The sequence below is a fragment of the Mytilus trossulus genome, chromosome 1, assembly GCF_036588685.1.
Source record: "Mytilus trossulus isolate FHL-02 chromosome 1, PNRI_Mtr1.1.1.hap1, whole genome shotgun sequence".
In the NCBI taxonomy this organism is placed as follows: domain Eukaryota; kingdom Metazoa; phylum Mollusca; class Bivalvia; order Mytilida; family Mytilidae; genus Mytilus; species Mytilus trossulus.
Genome location: NC_086373.1, coordinates 31,497,767 through 31,515,681, shown reverse-complemented (window position 1 = coordinate 31,515,681; position 17,915 = coordinate 31,497,767). Strand labels below are relative to the sequence as shown.

General features: G+C 32.3%; 2 protein-coding genes across 2 annotated transcripts; one reads left to right on the top strand and one right to left on the bottom strand.

Annotated features, from left to right (window-relative positions):
- Positions 1 to 5,416: 5,416 nt before the first annotated feature.
- Positions 5,417 to 10,435, bottom strand: LOC134707522 (uncharacterized). The gene is made up of 2 exons (XM_063567345.1): positions 10,378 to 10,435; positions 5,417 to 7,125 (listed from the first exon to the last, which is right to left on the bottom strand). The coding sequence occupies exon 2, from the start codon at positions 7,118 to 7,120 to the stop codon at positions 5,471 to 5,473; it is 1,650 nt and encodes a 549-aa protein (XP_063423415.1). The 5' UTR covers positions 7,121 to 7,125; positions 10,378 to 10,435; the 3' UTR covers positions 5,417 to 5,470.
- A 4,736-nt stretch (positions 10,436 to 15,171) lies between these two features.
- LOC134712248 (UDP-galactose translocator-like) lies at positions 15,172 to 16,544 on the top strand. The gene is made up of 2 exons (XM_063573642.1): positions 15,172 to 15,495; positions 15,930 to 16,544. The coding sequence occupies exons 1-2, from the start codon at positions 15,172 to 15,174 to the stop codon at positions 16,542 to 16,544; spliced, it is 939 nt and encodes a 312-aa protein (XP_063429712.1).
- The last annotated feature ends 1,371 nt before the right edge of the window (positions 16,545 to 17,915 follow it).

Sequence of the window (17,915 nt, the reverse complement as noted above, 5' to 3'; positions counted from 1 at the left end):
TCCCTATATAAGCAACCAATTATTTTCCAGAAAAGGGGGGCGGGCCCCCTGAATCCGCCTCTGCCCCGACCCCCCTTTTAATGAATGTTCATAATATACAGATAAGCGCTTAAATTATTCATGTGTCATTAAAATTAATAGAGAACAAACACAAAAAAAGTATTTTTTGTGGAAAAAGGAGGAGCCGGGCTAGAAAAACAATTATCCTGTCCCAAATTACCTATGACTTTTGGTACCTTTTCTGAAATTCTCAAGTCGCTAAATGTTTTACAAATAAAAGAAGATGTGGTATGAATGCCAATGAGACAGCTCTCCACAAGAGACCAAAGTGACACCGAAATTAACATTTAAACGTCACCTTAAGGCCTTCAACAATTAGCAAAAGCCGATACTGAACAGTCTGATATAAAAGGCCCCGAAATGACAATGTAAAGCGATTCAAAATAGAAAACTAACAGCCTTATTTATGTACAAAAAATGAACGAAAAACAAATATCACTGAACCACTGATTTACAGGCTCTTGACTGGAATGTTCATAATACATGTACACTAAATATATGTTCATTATGAAATTAACAGAAAACCAACAAGAATGTGTCCACAGTACACGGATGCCCCAATCGCACTATCATTTTCTTTGTTTACTGGACCGTGAAATTTGAATAAATTCTCTAATTTGGCTTTAAAATTAGAATGATCTTATCAAAGGGAACATGTATACTAAGTTTCAAGTTGATTGGACTTCAACTTCATCAAAAACTACCTTGACCAAAAACTTTAACCTGAAGTATAACAGACGGACGAACGGACGCACAGACCAGAAAACATAATGCCCCTCTACAATCGCAGGTGGGGCATAAAAATGGAATTTTTGGAAATAAAGGAGGAGGGTTAAAAAAAACAATTTCCTGTCCCCAAGTACCTATGACTTTTGATACTTTTCCTGAAATTCTCAAGTCATTAAATCTTTTACAAAATTCTTCCTACAACACTTAACATCCTTTCAAATACGCTCTGAATGCCCGCGATTTCGCGGGTGTGTTCTAGTCATTTTTAGTACCAACTGATAAATTAAAACAATCTTTACCATTCAGTGATAACAAGTTCTTTTTATTACATTTTAATATTGTATGATGGATTTAAATGAGCAGTTATTGTCGCAAACTTCATTAGAAATTTGAATTGAGATCAGTTTTGGATTAAAGGAAAGGGTGATGTGAAAAAAAAATTGTGAGGGGGGGGCTCAATTTTCTCATTGTCTACAAAAGGAAGGTTGGTATTGATTTTGGGAGTTGAGGTCCCAACAGTTTAGGGATGAGGGGCTTAAAGGGGGCCCAAATAAGCGTTTTCTTGGTTTTCGCACCATAACTTTAGTATTAGTAAATAGAAATCTATGAAATTTAAACACAAGTTTTATGGCCATAAAAGGACGGTTGGTATTGATTTTAGGTGTTTTGGTTACAACAGTTAAGAATTAGGGGCCCAAAGGGTCCAAAAATTCATCTTTGTTTGATTTCATCAAAAATTGAATAATTGGGGTTCTTTGATAATCAGAATCTAACTGTGTATGTAGATTCTTAATTTTTGGCCTCTTTTCAAATTGGTCTACATTAAGGTCCAAAGGGTCCAAAATTAAACTTAGTTTGATTTTGACAAAAATTGAATCCTTGGGGTTCTTTGATATGCTGAATCTAAAAATGTACTTAGATTTTTGATTATTGGCCCAGTTTTCAAGTTGGTCCAAATCGGGGTCCAAAATCACTGAAAAATTGAAAAAAATGGGGTTCTTTGATATGCAAAATCTAACTGTGTATGTAGATTCTTAATTTTTGGTCCTGTTTTCAAATTGGTCTACATTAAAGTCCAAAGGGTCCAAAATTAAACTTAGTTTGATTTTTACAAAAATTGAATTCTTGGGGTTCTTTGATATGCTAAATCCAAACATGTACTTAGATTTTTGATTATGGACCCAGTTTTCAAGTTGGTCCAAATCAGGATCCAAAATTATTAATATATTAAGTATTGTGCAATAGCAAGAAATTTTCAACTGCACAGTACTCAGTAATAACCAGAAATCTTCAATTGCACAGTATTGTGCAATAGCAAGAAATTTTCCATTGCACAGTATTGCGCAATAGCAAGAAATCTTCAAATTGCACAGTTGGAGTTGTCTTTTTTTGTCCAGAATAGTAGTTGAATCCACTTAAATCATTGTTTTATACAATATACAATGTATATTCACTTTTATTACCAACTGATAAATTAAAACAATCTTTACCATTCAGTGATAACAAGCACTTTTTTACATTTTAATATTTAACGATGTATTTAAATGAGTAATTATTGTTGCAACCTCCATTGGAAATTTGAATTGAGATTGGTTTTTGAAATAAAGGAAAGGGGATGTGAAAAAAAATTGAGGGGGGGGGGGGGGGGGGGGGGTGGTGTTCAATTTTTCTCATTTGAATTTCATAAACAAAAAGAAAATTTCTTCAAACATTTTTTTGAGAGGATTAATATTCAAATGCATAGTGAATTGGTCAAAGGCAAAACAAAAATTTTAAGTTCATTAGACCACATTCATTCTGTGTCAGAAACCTATGCTGTGTCAACTATTTAATCACAATCCAAATTTAGAGCTGAATCCAGCTTGAATGTTGTGTCCATACTTGACCCAACTGTTCAGGGTTCAACCTCTGCGGTCGTATAAAGCTGCGCCCTTTACCATTTTTACTCACCTCACAAGCCCAGTAGTCAACACTTCTGTTTAGACATCAATTATCTCTGAAATGTTAGTTTAAATTAGTTAACTGTAACAAAAGCCTACACAACCCTATAACTGTACGAAATACTAATCCTTAGTGTTTCGCAAATGGAGCAGATCTCTTGCCCTTCCAGACCACTTGAGATGATTCCCGGTTTACATGTTTTGTATACTTTTGCTTGTCCTGTAATCGGGGTTTTTTTTTTTTTTTTTTTTTTTGCTTTAGCATTGTCTGTCTGTTTCTGACTTACACGTTTGAATATTCTTTTGGTATATTTTGCCTTATTTTGTCTTAGCTGAATTTGGCAAAAAAAAAACCTGAATATTAGGTTCTCAATGCTCTTCAACTTCGTACCGTATTTTGGTCTTTATTGTTTTTAATCGAGCATATCTGGCTTGTCTTTTGTGACAATGTGTATATGTATATAACGTACAAGTTAATATACTGATAACAAAATCAATATTTATACCAATAAAACAATATTCAATGATCTTATTACAGTGTTGAAATGGTAACCCTTTAGAATGAGTTTATTTAAAGGAGCGAAAAGTTTACAAGGATCATTTCTAAATTTCCGGGCACGGTTAAATACATTCCCGTAAAAAAAGAGGATGTGCTATCCCGTTTGAAATATAAGTTTTCTATAGGAACAAACAAACTTCAAAACCAAATTTTAGTAAAGGTTTTAAGTAATTTATGGTAACGATATTCCTGGTTTAATCATTTACCAGTATTACATAGATTGCCAAAGGAACGTCACCATCTAAAAATGGAAAATTAACAATAGGGAACGAAAAATCGTCCCTTTTGTCGTAAATTTTAGTGTCGAGTTTCCCGTTTAAAACCAAAATATCTAAATCCAGGAAAGGACAGTTATTACCGTATTAATTTGATGTATTGAACGTAAGTTCCTTGGGGTAAATTCCAGCAGTATATTGAGAAAATTCTTGATTATTTAAGGACAAAATATCATCAAGATAACGGTAAGTGTTGTCACAGTGAATTTATTAATCAAATGCAATTTCGACGGGTCTTTACTGATTTTAGTCATAAACTGTGATTCGTAACAGTACAAAAACAAGTCTGCTATTACAGAGGCACAATTAGTGCCCATGGGGATACCTACAACCTGTCGATAAACTTTGTTGCCAAAACGTACATAAATATAACTGAGGAGAAAATTAACAGCATCAATCATCTCATCACACCTCCAGTAAGTATATCTAGCATATTTACCTTTCTCATTAGAGAAGAATGCTTAAAATGAGTTGCAGCAAATATAATTGTATTCAGCTTTACCAAACGACTATTTAATTAAAAAGGAAAACTTTTGTCCAATAAGATAGTGTAGAAGTGTAGTGAAAAGAGTAGAAAAATAAAAACAAACCAATTCGATAATGCGATATCGCATGGTAATGGTTGAACAATCAGACAAACGAAATACTGAGTTTGATAAAACAAAAATGCCATTTGCACTGTTGTATATGTCTGATTTATTTACAGTGTTGGCTAAAACCCACTTTTAAGCACCATGTTTTGCTATTTCGTGGCGTTCAGTTTTTATAAGTGGAGGAAGCAGGAGTGCTCAGTGAAAAACGACCGACCTTCGATAGGAAAACTGACAATCCTTGTTTTTTAGAATTGGACTTGAGTAAGAACCTACAATATCAGTGTTCACTGGCTAGGGATTACAGTAGTAATTACTTAGACCACTTGGCCATCGAGGACCCTAATGAATTCCACATAGTATGAAAATGTATAAAAGTAAATTGTTAATAGTTATCAAATGTAACAGGCTTATGATTTGAATCGCCAGACGCGCGTTTTGTCTACATAAGACAGTGACGCTCAGATCACAATACTTGTAATAAAAAAAGCCAAACCAACTACATAAGACACATAATTGAAGAGCATTGAGGACCCAAAATTCCAAAAAGTTGTGCCAAATACGGATATGGTTGGGTTAAGAAATCCTTTGTATTTCGAATAATTCATACTATTGCAAACAGTAAAATTATGAAGATAATCATATCATTGATATTCATGTCAACGCCGTAGTGCTGACTACTTGGATCAACTGAGATGAATAAACACCAATAACAAAGAGCTAATGAAAGATTGGAGGAAACACGATTAGATTTCTCAATCTGTCATTACGAAAAGCATTTGTCAAATAATGTTACTGGTTGATTCTGCCGTTATAGAAAATTATAAGTTTTATGAATACTCATTTGAAACGTTTAAGGATATACACCTCCGAAGGCCCAAATATTCTAGAATTAAACTGGTTTTTTAAACCAGCTTTGGGTTTTTCAAGACTGTATAAAAAGTAATTGAATTATCAAATGGTGGGGACCTTCAGCGTTTTAGGTTTTTTTCTATAGCCAGTTGAAAGTACCCATTTTTGATAATTTTATTATTTTTTCTCAATTTCTACCCATTTTTGTGCTTTTATCATGAAAATCATTGTTTTACAATTATTTTTACTTGCACTACAGATGATGTGGACCAATCTGAATATATTTGACATTTTTTTAAATAATTCCCGCACGAAACGTCAAAAGAATACATCCTTAAAAATATTACAAATACAATTTATTAACAAGAAAGTATCCAACGTTCAAATAAACAATTTTTCCCCAACCAAATATTATAACAATAACTCAACGTATTTGACCAATATAAGAATAGCTTATTTTCAAAATTATTTCTCTACTTTGAAGACCTTTACTGCGTTTCCGGAGTTGGTGGTAACATACAACTTTGTATAATTAATATCAAAACAAACTGCCGTCGGGAAATAAATTTTGTTCATTTTGTTCAAAACTGCGTCGACAAACTTCCCATCCGACTTAAGGCGATGTACTACGTGTGAATAAAATCCAGGGATGTAAATGTTATCTTGTTGATCACTAGCTGGTTTACCTGGTAACATTAGATCAGTTGAGGTGTACGAAAACACCAGAACTCCTTCAGAGGTAACTGAGTGAACGCTGTCTTTAGTAACTATGACGATGTTGTTGTTTCCACATACATGGACATAATTTATTTTTCCACTGATTCCCGACATAGTTCGCATTTGACGACCTCTGTGATCTAAGATCTTAACTTTATCCTCTAAACCTATCAGTATGGTTTTGTTGGCAGTAGCTATGCCACCTTGCTCACAGCGTTTTATTTTTGTCTCTTTGACAACTGCTTTTTTGTTTATATCAATGTATTGTATCACATGATCATCGTTCACTGGTGACGTAACCAAAACGTCCATTTCAATGATGGGCGCAATATCCCAGGATTCATATCGAATGTCCACTTTGTATAAATACAAGTCGTTCTTAAAAATTATTATTCTCGGAAAGTTTGAATCACAAAGAATGAGCATGTCATTTTCCATGGTAGTCATTCCACTAATGCTGCACAATTTTGTGCTGCTCAAATCAAGGTCACTAACGAAACTAAAAGATAAGCTAGAAACAAGCACTGGTTCAATTGTTGTACGTTTCAAGCTGGCAGTTTTTCTTTTTAACTCATTCGGCGGAAAAGTCAACGTTTTATCCGATGGAGATATTTTAGGTGACATCTTGTTATTCTCAAAAACTGGCACAGTTTCAGCATTATGAAACTTTACACCCATCAGTGATAAAACTGATTCTCCCGGCTTGTGTTGTTTAATGGAAAGCTTTCGTACTCTCGGTTTCTCTACACAATTTGTAACATCAAACTCTAAGTCGTTAATAATATTCTTACACACGTGAGAAAACAAAAAAGCATATTCATCAGAACCTTGTTTTTCTACAAATTCGAAACATTGTAAATGTTCATTTACTTCAGACATAAAACTAAGCATTTGATTAGACCTAGACTTGTGAAACGAGACAGACTTTTGTCCTGCTCTGTCCAATGTTGCAATTGAAGTATGGTCATCACTGCGAGATTTCAGATTCTTTCTGTCTGAATGAGTAGACGTCATATCAGATGAATCGCGCTCTTCTGCATCTTTTATGATTTTAATGATAGTATCAAGCTTATTTCTTAGTTCTAGAAATGCATGTGATTTTAAAGCACCCTTGCATGCCTCAGATGTTGTTGAAATATTTAAACATTTTTTGTGCTTGTCAAACGAACATTCCTTACATACTAATTGGTCATCATTAAAACAAAAGTATTCTAGATGATGTCCCTTGTGTTTTGAGCAAAGTCGGAAGTTTGCTATTTTGGTTATTAAATTTCTTTCTTTGTCGTCTACGCCTTGTTTTTGACTGTACGCTTCCATAAACTCAGTTGGTCGTTCTGAATAATTGATCGCTGTAGATTGATTTCCACGAAAGCCTTGTGGTTTATGTAGACTTGACATTTCAGCTAGAAAAGAAGGAAACACAAATCAATGTGTCGTACAGCTAGGGCAAATAAAGGTAACAGTAATATACAACTGTTCAAATAAACTCATCATATATACCAGGACTAAATTTAGTACATACGCCAGACGCACGTTTCGTCTACAATAGACTCATCAGTGACGCTCGAATTCAAAAAGTTGAAAGGGCCAAATAAAGTACGAAGTTGAAGAGGAGTACGGACCAAAATTCCTAAAAGTTTTGCCAAATACAGCTAAGGTAATATATGCCTGAGGTAGAAAAGCCTTAGAATTTCAAAAATTCTAAATTATGTAAACAGTTAATTTATAAATCAAAAATACAAAGAATATAGAGGGATAATTTATAGTAATTTTTAGTGAAGTTTTGTTTATTTTCCTGTCTGTCGTTTTTCCTCCCTTTTTTATTTATGATTATGTTTCCGCTCTTTATTTTCATATTTGAATCCCTTAAAAATCATTAATGTGGTAGACCTAGAAATAACTATTTAAAATTATGGGAACTATCAAGTCAACTAAATACATCGTGAGCTTCTTATTTAAAACACAGCTTTATCTTACTCTGTTTTCAATGCTCAGAGGTGGATTTAATAGGGACAAGGGGGACCCCACTCACTTTTGCGGGGAAAATTTGGTTGATTATAAAGGAAATCATTGAAGCCTGACTGGGGCGGGATTCTTAGGCATTCAGTGGGCCCTCTTATATACATTTATGGAGGGCTCATTTCAAGAATATATATTTTATTACAATAACCTTTTCACTAAAAAAATATAAATACTTCACTGATTTGAATTTAAACTTAGCCTGCACTATAAAATCATACCTGCATTTTTATTGTCACTTAGCATAACTGAGAAATCAGTTCTGAATCGTAACCGATTCTTAGCAGTACAACAAAATCAGTACTGAATTATTCCAAAACGTAACTGAAAAAAGTAACCTAATAGTACTAAAGCAGCTACTGAAAATTTTTCGAAATACTAAGGTTTTTCTACCTCAGGCATAGATAACCTTAGCTATATTTGGCAAAACTTTAAGGAATTTTGGTCCTCAATGCTCTTCAACTTCGTACTTTATTTGGCCTTTTAACTTTTTTGGATTCGAGCGTTACTGATGAGTCTTTTGTAGACGAAACGCGCGTCTGGCGTATATACAAAATTTAGTCCTGGTATCCATGATGAGTTTATTTAGTATAAGTACAGTACCATGGCTGTACATATTTTTTGTATATTTGTTTGTTGCTACTTATATAAACAAAGGCAACAGTAGTATAGCTGTTCAAAAGACATAAAACGAATTAGATAAAACAGATCCGGGTTACAAACTTAAATCGAGTGAAACACTTCAACTATATGAGGAAAACAACAACACAATAGAAACACTGATTCGAAGAGCAACAAAAAAAACGACAACTAGAAACAAACTTTAAGATAACAACTACCGTATTCCTGACTTGGTCGGATTGAGACAATTATTGGCTGACCATTGTTAAGAGAGAGCAATATCTCTTGCACGAAAAAGACACCCTTGTAGATTTTAAAAAAGAGCAGGCTAATGCTACAAGGCATCACTCACACCCGCGAATTGGAAAGGTATTGATATAAGTTGTAATAACTTTTTTCACTATCCACTATAAATAAATATGTTTCAAATAAACGTTTAAACAGACATCAATCTTCACCCAAACTTGAAACAATAGTGTTAAATTAGAAAATATAAAGACACACTATAAAATATCAATTAAACTTAAAAAGACATTTTAACAAAAGCAGGTAATTATACTTGTCTTAAAATAACATATGTTATAGGTTACAGATAGTAATTAAAAATACATACCAATTTCGATAAAAATTCATTTGTTAAAAAATGAATAAAAAGCATTGTCTTGAAAAGTTAGAAACATTAGTAAATAGATGATGATAGTATCTTTAATCGGACAAAGAACATAGAAGATAGTAGCAGATGGAAGTAATATTAGTAAATCAGGATTTAGTACATGGTATCGGTAACAGTTTGGCATTACTCTCGTAATTTTGTGGAAATTTTGAGTAAATAAAAATGATTTATTGAGAAATACAAATATAGATATAGGACATTTTCAAACAGAAACAGGAATTTAAGGCAGTGACGGATCCAGATTATTTTTTTACGTTTACGCATTCAAAGAGATTTTAAACTATGATGGTTGGTATAACTACACCTTGATATTTATTTGTACTGATATTTTTATGTAGCAGATATGAACAAAAAGTAAAAAAAATTCAAGCGTATTTGGTATCTACAATATACCATCTTCGGATGATCGTCAATACCGTTATTATTATCAGTTTAAAACAAATAAAAAAAAAATTCAATCCGTTAGACTTTATAAAGGTTCCTGGTTCGATTCCCGTTTGGGATGAAAATTTCAGTAACTCAATTTTCGGCTCTCCCTTGACACCATTTGCCAGTATGGTCTTGAGGTTACGATGATAGTCCGTCGGACGGGGACGATAAATGGCTGACCCGTGTTAAGAGAGAGCCATATCTCTTGCACGTTAAAGACACCCTTGTAGATTTCGAAAAAGAGTAGTCTAATGCCGCTACAAGGCAGCACTCGCACCCGCAAAGTGGAAAGGGATTAATATAAGTTGTAAAACTTGTTTCCCAATCCACTATAAATAAATATGTTTAAACTAAACTAAACTTTATGAATTAATGATTCTGAATAATCCAAGAGGCATATTTTAAACAATTTTGTGTTCTAGCGTTTCTTTTAAATAGAATTAGAAATCATTTGAAATTTTTAATATCAATTTTTTACTTCAAATGAATATTTTTAAACAAATTATAACACCTATTTGTGTTGGTTATTTAATGAGAAATTCAACGGTCAATTATATATTTATGTATTTTATTGTAAATGTTACAAAATGATAAGAACAAAAATACCGAACTCTAATGAAAACTGAAAAGGGGGAAATAAAAAAAAAACAAATGTACTACATGAACCAATGAAATTACTGCAAACTACCTGTCATGTTATTGAAATGTACAGACATTTTCCTATGATCTATTTGAGTTAAACTTTGATTTATAATTTGTAACTGAAAAAGTACGGGTACATGGAATGTCCTGTTGGAAACAATGCAATATCAGGGCTTTTATTTGAACAATACGGAATATTACACGATAATAACAATACTCAAAAATAGTAATTTTAATACAAATTTAGAAGACATAATAATAATAATGTTACCTTATATTTACAGTACACTGTCAAAACCTCAACCTACCATACACTGCATATCGTTCTATTATCAATTAACCTTATTCAGATAACTTAAATAAATATTACACAATGTCAGATAACATGTTCATTAGATTTATAATTGTGTCAAGTGGGCGGATAAATTAGAGTTAACTCATATTGAATTTGTGTAACATTTTTGTTGAAAAAAAATCCAATGAATTGGAAAATAAAACAGAAAAGGGCAAACCTTTTTAGCGAACGATTTACCTATGCTCTGATTGAAACCGTTCGCGAGAAACAAGTGTATAATGTACTAGACCCCTACAAATCTATTTATGATTGTGCCATCGTTTTTAAAAAGTGTATCTCTGAAATATTTATTTTTTTGTACAATACATTAAACTAGTATTTATTTGGGTGAACCCAATTATGATCATAGCAAATACAAAGACAAAACAAACATGAGAAAAACTCGACTTGAAAAAGTGCGAATCCAGTTAGTTCATGTACACTGTCGTGTGCGAGTTAGTCTATTGTAGAATAAAGGATGATTGAAAAAACTGCGTTTGTTTACATTTTGAAAACATCACGTTTTTTTACATTATGAAAACACCATGACAGAACAAATTAACTTACAGGGACGGGATTTGACTTCTGCTATTAACTTGTAAATAAACGCATCAGTGACGCTTGAATCCAAAAAAGTTAAAAAGGCCAATTAAAGTACGAAGTTGAAGAGCATTGAGGACCAAAATTCCTAAAAATTTTGCCAAATACAGCTAAGGTAATCTATGCCTGAGGTAGAAAACCCTTAGTATTTCAAAAAGTCAGTCAATTTATAAATATAACAATATCAATGACAATTCATGTCCGCACAAAAAGTGCTGACTACTGGGCTTGTGATACACTCGGGGAAATAAATCTCTACCAGCAGTGGTAAACCATTTATGAAAATTTTTCTAGGTTTGTTTTTACTGTTAAAAAACACATATGTTACAAATGTATGAATATGTCAGTTCAGTACTGTTATCTAGCTCATATGTAAAATGTCTTTTTATGGTAAGCTTTTGAATTCAATCTTTTCGTATTTGTTTCCTTTCTTACAATATATATTTGTGTTGTTTTCAACTAAACTTTTCGTTGATATACACAAAAAGTTAAGTAGCTAAATTAGGACACCTTTTAACATTTTATCATCCAACTTATAATCAAATTTATATTTAAGATGTTGGATACTATGTAGTATTTTTTTTCTACAAAAAGAATTGTCTATACTTTTAACTAGATTAATCATACAAATATTTCTGTATTTCGATTTGAATTGCTGAAACACAATTCAAATACTATTTTTATTTGGATTTACAGATATCAAATTATTAGACCATGTGATATACTTTTTTGAAATACTTTAAGGCTTTTCTACCTTAGGCATATATTACCTTAGCTGTAGTTGGCAACACTTTTAGGAATTTTGGATCTCAATGCTCTTCAACTTCGTACTTTTTTTGCTTTTTTTCCCCCTTTTTCGGATTCGAGCGTCACTGATGAGTCTATTGTAGACGCAACACGCGTCTGGCGTATATATACCATTTAGTCCCAGTATCTATGATGAGTTTATTTATATACTACAATTAGTTAGCTTCGATCCTTCGTAACCTTTTTACAATGTCTTCTTTTTATTTGAAACCACATATATCCAATATATATCAAGGACGATGAATAACTGAACTTCATCTTAATTTTGATTTTGATATAAAATATTTGCTCTTCTTGACAGACTCATCATAGTCATAGATACCAGAATTGAAATTGTGTATTTGTGCAAGAAGCGCGTTCCGTCTATAAATGACTCATTAGTGACGCTCGGATCTAAAACAAAGCTTAAAAGGCCAAACAAAGAACGAGGTTGAAAGTATTGGAGACCAAAAAATCCTATAAAACTTGCCAAATATAGCTAAGGTAATATATTCCTCAAGTAAAAAGGCGTAAGTATTTAAAAATCTTAAGTTTTGTAAACAGTTGATATATAGTTATTATTAATTAACCATAAGAATAGAAGAATAATATATAATAAGTATTTTGTTATTCTTCATTTGTCTTTATAAATATTACTATTATTCTTTATATATAAAAAAAAAAAAAGATGTGGTATGATTGCCTATGAGACATCTCTCCATAAGAGACCAAAATGACACAGAAATTAACAAAAATACCGTACGGCCTTCAACAATGAGCAAATCCCATACCGCATAGTCAGCTATAAAAGGCCCAGAAATGACAATGTAAAAGAATTCAAACGAGAAAACTAACGACCTAATGTATGTGCAAAAAATGAACGAAAAACAAAGTTGTAACACATAAACAAACGATAACCACTTAATAATAGGCTCATGACTTGGTACAGGCACATACATAGAGAATATGGATTTAACATGTTAGCGGGATCCCAAACTTCCCTATAACCTGTGACACTGGTTACACAGTTAAACATAATAACGAACTATAAAAATCAGTTCTAATTATTTATCCCATCATTGTGGTACTGTTCTATGATAATTTTTGTATTGTCTTTCATTTTTGCTAATGTGCTTTGTTTATATGCAATTGTGTGTTTCGTTGATACATATGACGTGGCTCTGTACTTATACATCCTGTCATTATGTTATTGTGCTACTGTAAATATGTGTAGCCTTATATTTTATTTTTGCTAATGTGCTTTGTCTATATCCCTTTTGTGCTTCTTTGTTACATATTTGTTTGATTTGATAGTCATTTAGATTATAACATAATGTTGACTGTTGTACCCGTATATTTGAGATTTTTAACCTATTATGTCTTTGTTTTGTTCACTCATTGTTTTTCAAAATAATGAAATAATGGAATTCACTGCGACTGTCATATAAGTGAGAGGTTTATCTAGCTATAAAACCAGGTTAAATCCACCATTGTCTACATAAAAAAATGACTGTACCAATTAAGGAATATGACAGTTGTTATCCATTCATTTGATGTGTTTGAGCTTTTGACTTTCCGTCTTGAATTTTTTCAGTTCAGTTTTTTTGTAATTAAACTTTTTCCTTCAATATTTACAATAATATCCACGTTTTTAATATCGTGTTTTATCAACAATTAACCCACAAATTAGTCTACATTGACTACGTGTTCTCAAAACCTGTTTAAAACTACATATAAACATTGATTTTTAACAGTGGGAAGGTTATTGAGTTTAGTTAAGTGAAGAAAACAAATAAAACCACATCGAGTTTAGGTCAATGTGAAAACGGCCATATTTTGAAAGTATTGGATTTACTTGACATTTAAGTTGTGTTTGCTTTCTACGGATGATCCGCATTTGAATTTTACTGAATGATAACAAGACAAATATCAGGCGTTGTTTCTTTATTGTTGTCAATTTCCAGATTTCCAGAAAATCTTTAATGTCAAAAGGATTTAAACTTTATGGGAATGATGTAACAAAAGCCATACGCAGCTTAAATTTTTCAGATATCATTTTTTTTCAAAAGTTAGCAAGGTAGTTGAGTCAAAGTGCTTAGAGCCTTTAAGTAAAAGTATTAGGCGCTTGTTTAACGTAACGATACTATAGTTGTAAATTTGTATGGCTTCGCAACTTTTGAGATGTGAAATAAACCATTTTCAGTATGATTTTCAATCCGACTTGGAGGTGAAGTAATGGTGTCTAGCATCTTGTGATAACATTGATTCTTAGTATGAAAACATTTAAAAAAAAAAAAAGAACATACTATTTTTTTTTTAAATTTTCAATCACTATTTTTATGACATATTTATAGTTAGGAAATAGTATTACTAGTTTTACATCAGAACTTATTTCAATAATTTTTAGTGGTAGATGCATGGAGTCAAGTTTTTACCGTTTGTACGATTTCGTTTTTATTGTACTATGCAAAGTTTGAGATTTTAATGTTTTGGTACCGAAGGTACACGCAAATTAGAGATTTTCCGGGTAAAATATTTTCCTTTGAGTTCGTTTTTTATTTTAATTTTGTCTGTTTACGACAATTCGATGTTCGTCACATATGAATATATGTATCTGATACGTGTATGATATCCGATACAGGCTCTTGCCATTATGATTTAAGAAACAGTCCAATAGGAGAACGAATCAACTGCATTTACATAATTGTCCGCTATTGGTGTATATTGTTAACTTCAACTGTTTCAGCAAACGCTCTACAACAGAAAAAACGTCAATGATATCAATCAACAATTTCAAAACCTGCGTCAAACAAACAGTTAAATCAACAGGTGTTTCGATTCCAGTTTCTTTTCAAAGACATGTATATTGCATTCAATACATATTCAACGTCAAAAGGTAGGAGACGATTTTAAGGCTAGGGAACCTGATCAATTAAAAATCATTGACGCAGACGTTGGGTTATAGCCGAGGATAAAGGACTGCTAAAACATACAGAAGAGAATATCTGGACATTGGGATCATGTGTGCCAACAGGCTTTACGATTGAGGGTTAAGGAGCAACTCATTTCTTGAAATTGGCGAATAAATATATATGGTCCCTGAGAGTCTATTGACATACCTCTAATATGGAAAATACAACAAAAGTGATATCAATACATAACACTAAAGGGTCTGTCAAAATACGAGCTGCTTTTCCTACTTTTTTAATTTTCTTTTATGTAAATTATATAAGTCAATAGTGTAAAACTGTAGTTTTAATAAAACTTTGATATATTTTAGACAAGGAAACTTTGTATCAGCATGAAGTATTGTCAAATTCCTTAACACCAAAAAAGCAGAGAAAAATGTTGAAATACCTAAGTTTGGTTTTACTCGCAGTGCAGACGACACTTGTGATCATGGTGATGCGTTATGTAAGGACTCAGAAAGGTGACATGTTCATTGCATCCACAGCTGTTATCCAGTGCGAGGCGTTCAAAATGATGGCTTCATTGGCCATCATCCTTTACCAAGAAAAGAGTGTATCAAACTCAGTTCGCCATTTGGTGAAAAGTATTATTGACCAGCCTGTGGACTGCTTACGTATGTCCATCCCTGCCATTATATATGTCTTCCAAAATAATCTGTTCTATGTTGCCGTTTCAAATCTTGATGCAGCTACATGTCAGGTACTAGCTTAACTATCAAAACTGAGGTGTATTTAATTGTCCATGAACCTGTGAATGTTTTATAGTTAAAGATATTCCCTTTTTGTTATAACGTTAAGGGATATAAGCTATTTAAATATCATTTTGTGGGGGTCCAGCAAAAATTTGATATCTGCTAGCCATACAGGTATAGCATTTTACACACACATATTTTAAAGTAGTTTTGAAAAATGTAACTAATAGTATTACCGGTATCATCTAGTTTGTCACAATTAACTCTCATTTTTGTCTCTCGATATTTCTTTAGTTTTTAATCTGAGTAGCTCGTTTTCCAGTATTTTAGTGACTTTCATTTCATTAAGTTACAATTTATGTAATATTTTCAATAATTCGTATTTACAATTTTTCCAATATATATCAAGAAAAAACACACAGTATTCATACCTCTTTTTTAGGTAACATATCAACTGAAGATTTTTACTACAGCGATATGTTCTGTCATTATGTTGAAGACGACGATTTCAAGGCTTCAATGGATATCCTTGTGTATTTTATTTGTAGGCGTGTCAGTTGAACGGTTACCATTGACAGAATCTTCAAAAGGAGCCGTACTGGACGAGGACAAAAATCGAGTAGTTGGTATAATCTGTGTCGTTACTTCATGCTGTCTTTCGGGTTTCTCTGGTGTTTACTTTGAAAAGATTTTGAAAGGAACCAAAAAATCGATTTGGTTGAGAAATGTACAACTTGGGATGTTTGGAATAGCCGTAGGATTCATTACCATGGGCTTCAAAGATGGTGTCAAAGTAATTGAGAAAGGATTTTTTCATGGCTACTATAGTGTTGTGTGGTTTGTTATATTTTTACAATCGTTTGGTGGGTTATGTACTGCAGTCGTTGTAAAATATGCAAACAATATACTGAAAGGCTTTGCCACTTCCGGTGCTATTGTTTTATCTTGTATAATTTCAGTATATCTTTTTGAATTTCATTTGACAAACGAATTCACTATTGGGGCTTTGCTTGTTGTATTATCCGTCTTCATGTATAGTAAATGCTCCGTGAAATAACATTATTTAGAATAACCATCTCAGAATTATTTATCTATAGATTCTTGGATTATCGGATTCATCCAATTGAGAAACTTAAATTATCAATTTTAGATAACTAATTCAACCTCAATTTCTTAAAAATTTATAAACGGACAATTTATAAAACATTAGATATAAGAAGATGTGTCCGTATGAATCAACCATCCATCCAAGTCACAATTTGTAAAAAGTAAACCATTATAGGGGAAAGTAAGGTCTTCAAAACAGAACATTTCCACAACGAACATCAAGCTATAAAGAGCCCCATATGTTAGTTTAAATCATGTCAATACCGAAGAACTGACTACTGAGATAATGATCATTTCGGTGCATCATAGTCTATTAACAGCAGTACAGACAAGTGTGTATAAAATGAAAACAGCACTTTATTTATTACATGCGTCCGAAGTGATTTTACGAATTAATCTTCACCATGAACGCTCGAAGATGAACGGCGTATGAGAACCAATACAGTTGAAACAGTTTCATTACAAAAATTGACCTACAATAATTGCTGAATCCATCTCAGGTCATCATTGCCTGAGGGAGCTGTGACCTTAGTTATTTAATAATTCATAGATTTAAAGACAAACACAAATAAAAAAAAAGGTTTGTTCTGAAAAAATTACAGTTATTTTTGTCGTAGGATTGTTGTGTTCTTGACGTTTACCTACATTTTTGTTCATTCATACTATTAAACTGAAAGTAACAAAGTATAATATAAATGTATAAAGGGCACTATTTCAAATATTCTAGCTTATGACTTTTAACTCAGCCACTAATAATACCTATATTTTGTATTGACTTTTATAATGACGTTGTATGCTCCATATATGGAATACTGTTAACACAAACTAAGAGACTTATTCTTCATATCAAAGATATAAATCGAAAGAACGCATTTAAAATTTCTTTTTTAACAACAAAGACTTTTAATTTCGCAAAAGGTATTTCCGTATTTAAACTCCTGTGAAATGAGATCGCCTTCTGGCATTTACGGTTTTCTCCAATTAATCGTCTAGTAATCAGACACAATCTGAAAAGATGGTCAATCCCGGTGGTTTATTTTAATTTTTAATTTACTAGTAGAAAATTGAAGTTATGATGTGAATAGCCAGATGTATAATTATGTTCAGATTTAAAGATGATTGGTATGTAACTTAACCAAAGAGTAATAACATCCTTGTAGGCATACGCGAATAGCTATCTTGTCTTTACTAGCTGCAGGTAAATAATCATTAATGGCATCAACGAAAACTGATTCCGTTACTTTCAATTTGAATGTTACATTTCGCCTCGGAAAATTTAAAACAATCTTTTTATTATCTTCACGACAAGACGTTAAATGTC

Bases quoted from the DNA above. Each gene is read 5' to 3' on its own strand.
- LOC134707522 (XM_063567345.1), bottom strand. From the start codon at position 7,120: ATGTCAAGTCTACATAAACCACAAGGCTTTCGTGGAAATCAATCTACA.
- LOC134712248 (XM_063573642.1), top strand. From the start codon at position 15,172: ATGTTGAAATACCTAAGTTTGGTTTTACTCGCAGTGCAGACGACACTT. The intron at 15,496-15,929 runs GTACTAGCTTAA...CCTCTTTTTTAG, and splicing joins TTGATGCAGCTACATGTCAG to GTAACATATCAACTGAAGAT.